Source organism: Equus quagga, chromosome 3 (genome assembly GCF_021613505.1).
Source record: "Equus quagga isolate Etosha38 chromosome 3, UCLA_HA_Equagga_1.0, whole genome shotgun sequence".
NCBI lineage: Eukaryota > Metazoa > Chordata > Mammalia > Perissodactyla > Equidae > Equus > Equus quagga.
Window position 1 is genome coordinate 61,883,514 of NC_060269.1, and position 7,097 is coordinate 61,890,610.

General features: G+C 44.3%; 1 protein-coding gene across 1 annotated transcript; it reads left to right on the plus strand.

Annotated features, from left to right (window-relative positions):
- The first annotated feature begins 4,884 nt into the window (after window positions 1-4,884).
- Window positions 4,885-6,766, plus strand: PRSS51 (serine protease 51). The gene is made up of 3 exons (XM_046655729.1): window positions 4,885-5,134; window positions 6,158-6,300; window positions 6,470-6,766. The coding sequence occupies exons 1-3, from the start codon at window positions 4,885-4,887 to the stop codon at window positions 6,764-6,766; spliced, it is 690 nt and encodes a 229-aa protein (XP_046511685.1).
- Window positions 6,767-7,097: the final 331 nt, after the last annotated feature.

Consider the following 7,097-nt stretch of genomic DNA (forward strand, 5'->3'; position numbering starts at 1 on the left):
TAGAAGGAACATACCTCAACATAATGAAGGTGGTATATGACAAACCCACAGCTAACATTATACTCAATGGGAAAAAATTGACAGCTTTTCCTCTAAGATCAGGAACAAGACATGGATGCCCACTCTCACCATTCTTACTCGATATAGTACTATAAGGACTAGCTGGAGCAATTAGACAAGACAAAGACATAAAAGTCATCCAAATTAGGAAGTAAGAAGTAAAATTGTTGCTATTTGCAGATAATACGATTCTGTATATAGAAAATCCCAAGGACTTAACCAAAAAAGTGTTGGAACTAATCAATGATGTCAGTAAAGTTGCAAGATACAAAATCAAGATACAAAAATCAGTTGAATTTCTATACTTTACCAATGAAACATCTGAAAAAAATAATAAAGAAAACTATCCCATTCACAATAGCATGAGAAATAATAAAATACTTAGGAACAAACTTAACCAACGAAGTGAAATATCTGTACAATCAAAACTACAAGACTTTGCTGAAAGAGATTGAAGAAGACACAAATGGAAAGACACCCCATGTTCATGGATCAGAAGAACTAATATTGTTAAAATGTCCATACTACCCAAAGCCATCTACAGATTCAATGTAATCTTCATAAAAATTCAAAAGGCATTTTTCACAGCAATAGAAAAAACAATTCTAAAATTTGTATGGAAACACAAAAAACCCCAAATAGACAAAGTAATCCTGAGGAAAAAGAATGAAGCTGAGGTACCACATTTCCTGATTTCAAATTGTGCTACACAGCTATAGTGAATAAAATCAGACACATAGACCAATGAAACCAAATTAAGAGCCCAGAAATACACTCTCACTTATAAGGTCAACTAATATTTGAGAAGGTAGGCAAGGATAATCATTGGAGAAAGGATAGCCTCTTCAATAAATGGTTTTGGGAAAAACTGAATAACCTCATGCAGAATAATGAAATTGGATCCCTATCTTACATCACTCACAAAAATTAACTTGAAATGGATTAAAGACTTAAACATAAGAAGTGAAACCATAAAACTTTTAGAAGTAAACATAGAGAAAAGCTCCTTGACATGGGTCTTGGCAATGATTTTTTTAATATGACACCAAAAACACAAGCAACAGAATCAAAATAAAAAGTGGGACAACTACATCAAACTAAAAGCTTCTGCACAGAAAAAGAAACAATCAACAAAATGAAAAGGCAACCTACGGAATGGGAGAAAATATTTGCAAACCATGTATTAAAGGGGTTAATATCCAAAATATACAAAGAACTCATGCAATTCAATAGCAAAAAAGCAAACAATCTGATTAAAAAGTAGTCAAAGAAACTGAATAGACATTTTTCCAAAGAAGACATACAAATGACCAATAGGTACGTGAAAAGGTGCTCGACATCACTAATCATCAGGGAAATGCAAATCAAACCACAATGAGATATCATCTCACACTTGTTAGAATGGCTATCACAAAAAGACAAGAGATATTAAGTGTTGGTGAGGATGTGAAGAAAAGGGAACCCTTGTCCACTTACTGGTGGGAATGTAAATTGGTGCAGTTGCTATAGAAAACACTATGGAGTGTCCTCAAAAAGTGAAAAATAGAGGGGCTGGCCCCGTGGCTGAGTGGTTAAGTTTGCGCGCTCCGCTGCAGGCCGCCCAGTGTTTCGTTGGTTCGAATCCTGGGCGCGGACATGGCACTGCTCATCAGACCACGCTGAGGCAGTGTCCCACATGTCACAACTAGAAGGACCCACAACGAAGAATATACAACTATGTACCAGGGGGCTTTGGGGAGAAAAAAAGGAAAAAAATAAAATCTTTAAAAAAAAAGATTTACATGCATTTAAAAAAAAAGTGAAAAATAGAACTCCCATATGATCCCTCAATCCCATTTCTGAGTATATATCCAAAAGAAATGAAGACAGGATTTCAAAGAGCTATCTGTCCTCTCACGTTCATTGCAGCATTATTCACAATAGTCCAGGCGTGGAAACAACCTAAGTGTCTGTGAACGGGTGAATGGATAAGGAAGATGTGGTATACATATATACAATGGAATATTATCAACCATAAAAAAGAAGAAAATTCTGCCACTTGCAACAACATGGATGGACCATGAGGACATTATGCCAAATGAAATAAGTCAGACAGAGAAAGTCAAACACTGATCTCACTTGTATGTGGAATCTGAAAAAGGCAAATTCATAGAAACAGAGACTAGAATGGTGGTTACCAGGAGCTGGGGGTAGGAGAAATGGGGAGATGTTGGTCAAAGGGTACAAACTTCCAGTCAGAGTGTGAATAAGTTCTGGGGATCTAAAGTACAGCATGGTGATGGTAGTTACTAATACTGCATTATATACTTGAAAGTTGCTAAGAAAGTGAATCCTAAATGTTCTCACTATAAAAAAGAAATGGTACAGTGGGATATGATAGAGGTGTTAGCTAATGCTATAGGGGTAATCATTTTGCAATATATGAGTATTAAACCAAAACCTTAAACTTACACAATGTTATATGTCAATTATATCTCAAAAAAGCCAGAAAACAAAAGCATCCTCAGGAGAAGGGGTGGGAGGGAAACTGCAGAAGGAAGGGGCTTTTCTTCCTGGTTCTGTCTGGCATGGTTCTGTTTGCTTCTCCTTGCTCATAAGCCATGGTTGCCAGCAAGGGAAGGGCCATCCAGTGGCACTTGGCTCTGGCCATGGGTCCCTCTATGAGCTGGAGCCTTGTCCCGTCTTCAGTGATCTCCCGTTATACAAATGGCCCAAAGATGGCCCCTGTCTATTGGCCCCTAGATTATTTCTTCACAGCAGGCTGATCCCAATTACCTCAAAAGCCCACTGGGGCCAAACTCAATTTTTAACGTAGCAAGTTGTTTTCAACATAATCCAACTAAGCAGGTTTTAGTTGTTTAGAACCTGCTTGCTTTGCATAACCACAAAACTGCACCCAACACCTGCTAGCCATATAGAAGAAAACCCTGTGGCTATAGAGACCCCAAGCTGCCGCTGCCCCTCAGAGCTCTCTGACTTGCTTCTGAGCAACATCACCTAGACGTGTAAGGGCCCCCTCTGGTCTCTTTTTCCCCTAGAAGTTCCCTTGTACTCCTCTGCTTCTGCATGGTGGCCCCCGGACCTTAGCCTCTGCGTGATCTCATGCTGCAAAAGCCTTCTCCAGCATGCAGACCTGTCAAAGCACCACTCAAAGAAAGCTTGGGTGTGCTACTGCCACCTCATGGTCATATCTTTTTCTCTGATGGGCCCCCAAAGCCCTGGATCCCCCATACCTCCTCACTGCAGCTGTCCCCACACATACATGCACAGCCCAGGCCTTGCACCCACTGGCTGGAGAGAAGGCTCTTGACACCTAAGCACCTCCATGTGCCTGCCCGCTAGCCATCAGTCCACCTGCACCTAGGAGGGGTGTTCCAGCTCAGCCTAGCTCTACTCCAGAGGGATGTTCCCTGCTTAACTAGAAATGGGGGCTAACTCTGGCCCGGGGCACCCAGCAAACTTCTGCCTTCCCTTGGGCTGCAATCACACCTTCCCCAGTGAGTTCTGAACCTCCACCTGGAGATGGGCCTCCCCTTTCAAGTTTAGTCCTTCCTTAGGTACTCCTTAACCCTGTGGTATCCTTGGGGTCCTCCTGACCCTTTGTAGTGACTTCTCTGTTATAGTTCATAATTCTTGATATTAAACTTTCCAGTGCTGCATGGTTTCTGTCTCCTGAAGGGTCCCTGTATATTTTTGGCACATCTCCATTGCCACCCCAACCCTTTTACAGCTTCTGACGGAGCTCCACCCTGACTTCTCCAGGTCTCAAAGCTCTTTTTGAACGTGAGGCCTGGACACTAAAGGAGGTGTGTTTTGCTGGTGTTTTCTGAGCTCTGTCCTCTTCGCGCCTGCTTACTTTACTCCACTCAGCTCCAGCACTGGTCTTAGCTGGGAAGATGCTGGGAATACAGGTAAGAAAGATTTCTACGTGCTTCTCTTGTACAAATGGCTCTTTCTTTTCTCTTTCAGAAAAAGCTCCGTGTGGCTACAGACCTGCCTTTTCAACTTCAACATCGTTACAATTTCACGAACTATTTGAGGTTCAGGAAGGCGAGTTCCCATGGCAAGTGAGTATCCAGAACTCTCGGAAACACCTCTGTGGAGGCTCAATCATACATCGGTGGTGGGTTCTAACAGCTGCACATTGCTTCCCAAGAACCCTGTAAGTTTATGAGGCATTATCTTAGTTTACGTCATGTCTCCTCAATGTATTGTCTGGGCTGGGTAGCTTAATAGGTTAGTGCACAAGGCTTGTAAAGCCATGAGCTTTATACCCAGTATGTTCCCGTTGGCTTTGTACCACAAAGTCTCTGATTCCATCCTCTCTCTTTACTTCGTTAACCATATCCAAAGATGGGCTACTAGCTGCGGCTATGCATCCAGTATTGGAAAGTCAGTACAAGGCTTCTCTTCTGCCTGCCATCCATGCAGCCAACAGACTGTGTTCATTCGGACAAATACTCATTGAACACCTACCATACACTATTCTAAGAGCTGAGGAAACAGGGGTCAGCAAGACATCCAAACTCCCTTTGTCAAATAGCTTACCTTCTATCCTCTTGGATGGATTCAGTCTACTTCCTTCAGGTCAGGGAAGTCCCCCTGGGCTGACAGTTCACTAGCTCAGAGATTTGCCTGAGTTTGGACCCCTGACTCCTGCTACTCCCGTCTCTAGCCACTCCCTAGGTCACTGTGCACCCACTGCTTTGGACTTCTCAGTATTCGGTCATAAACTCTACCATTTACAGTTGTGTCTACAAATGTGAAATGCAGTGTAACTATTATTATAGTTTGAAGTTATTGTCTTCATTCTTTAGATTAGAAATGGCATTGGGAAATGTCACTGTGGTCATGGGGATCAGAACATTCAGCGATGTCCACTTGGAAAGAAAGCGAGTGCAGAAGATAATTACTCACAAAGACTATAAGCCGTCCCACCTTGACAGCGACCTCTCCCTGCTCCTGCTGGCCACACCAATACAATTCACTAACTTCAAAATGCCCGTCTGCCTGCAGGAGAAAGAGAGGATCTGGGACCGGTGTTGGATGGCAGAGTGGGTGACTGATGCGTATGGTATGTGCCTTCTCTTTGGAACCTGTAGAAAGCCCACACTTAAGTTTCCCTGGGCTAGACAGCACAAACCTTGGAAGACTCAGGTCTCAATTTTGGCCTCAGAACTCCAACTTTGTGATCTTGAGCTAGCTCCTCCATCTTCCTCACCTCCACCTTTTCTCATCTGTAGAATGACAGTAATGTCCTTCTCAGATAAGTTATGTGGATTAAATTAAATGAAATTATACAACTAAGGTCTCTAGCAAATGCCTGGAACATAGAAGAATCTCAAAACATGAGAGTGATCATTTTTTCAGAGCCCAGAAGTGGTGTGGAGAGCCAGTTTGGATTCTTCCTTCCTGGGCTGTTTTACAATGTGCATCTCCTCATCTGTTTATCATCTGATGAAGCCCATGTAGACCACCGTGCTGAGATAACTCTGAGCCAGTGATTCCCCACCCAAGCCTGGTCGTCAATGACTCCACTCTTTTCCCAGGGCACCAGGCTAGCCAGACAGAGAGGACTTCAGGGTGGGTGGAAGCGGGATGAGGAGAAGACCAGAAGCTCCTGTAGGATCATGGTTGTTTCCCTCCCACAAGATGGTACTTATAGGTGTGTCATTTTCCTGATTTCTCCACTCACCCGGCAGAGACACTGGGCAACACTGATTCAGAAGTTGGGCTGTTTTGACCTCTGCACAGGGACAAAGCATGGCTGTGGAGAGATGGTGGGGCCCTGGAGAAAGCTCATTCCAGGTTCACTGCAGGGGCTGGGCCTAAGGGTTTCACAGGCTGCTTTCAGAGGGAGTGAGCTCCCCAAAGGGAACACATAAGCAGAGATGAAGGAACCCCTTGCTGGAGATACTGGAGAGGAGACTGAGCGGGGCATTGCATTAGGTCCCCTCTAAGAACTTCCTATCCTGTGAGTTTGTGATTTGCTGAGTGTTTGCATCCTTCCAGGGCTTCCACCCTGATCATTTGTGGGCTTGTCGCTCTCAGTGGTTGATGCAGTGCTCATTCTCACACTAGCTTCCTCATTTACCAGATGAATATGACAACTTAAACACGTACCTGCAGAAGCTGAGATTGGTGCAGATTAACTGGAGAGAATGCAGCAAGAGGGTAGACCAGCTCTCCAGCAACATGCTTTGTGCCTGGAAGGAACCAGGCACCCAAGGCACTTCCCAGGTACTCAGCCCCTGCCTCAGCCCTGTCCTCCACATGCCCCACCACTTTCTAGGCTCTCAGGAGAGCGCCCAGAAGGGAAGCCCCTAGCCCACACCACTAGGACCTTCTCACCCTGCCGTCTTGCTAGAGGTGCTGTTGATTGCTTGCAAACTCTTCCTTCTCTCCTCAGGGAGACAGTGGGGCACCTCTGATCTGTACTATGCATGGAACCCAGAGGCTCTTCCAAGTGGGTGTCTTCAGTTGGGGCATAAGATCCGGCTTCAAGGGGAGGCCTGGGATGTTTGTGTCTGTGGCTCAATTTGTTCCATGGATCCAGGAAGAGACACAAAAGGAGGGGAAAGCCTATACCATTTCGGGAGCCCGAAGAAGTTCCCTGCCTCATGTTCTGCAGTACCCCTTATTGCTAGGCTTGGGGTCTCAGATGCTGCTTACCACCGTGTTTACTGGTGATAAATCAAATCACTAAGCTTTGGACGCACCGTTTCTTCTTCTCCTCCTTCTCCTTTCTTCTCTCCTGTCCTTACACAACATCTATGGAGCATCTACTATGGGTCAGCCTCTATATCAGGCCCCAGAATGTAGACATGAACCCAATTCTCCAAAATCTCACAGTCTAATGAAGGAAGGTCAAATACAGTGCTAAAAGGAGGTACACGCAGTGCATGGGGAATCCCAGAGGAAGAAACAATGACCTCTGATAACGAAGTCAAGGAAGGCTTCAGGACAGCATTGGAAACCCAACCTTGAGAAATCACTCCATGTTTCTGGACCTCAGTTTCTTTATCTATGAACCAGGA

Bases quoted from the DNA above. Each gene is read 5' to 3' on its own strand.
- PRSS51 (XM_046655729.1), top strand. From the start codon at position 4,885: ATGGCATTGGGAAATGTCACTGTGGTCATGGGGATCAGAACATTCAGC. The intron at 5,135-6,157 runs GTATGTGCCTTC...CTCATTTACCAG, and splicing joins GTGGGTGACTGATGCGTATG to ATGAATATGACAACTTAAAC. The intron at 6,301-6,469 runs GTACTCAGCCCC...TTCTCTCCTCAG, and splicing joins GCACCCAAGGCACTTCCCAG to GGAGACAGTGGGGCACCTCT.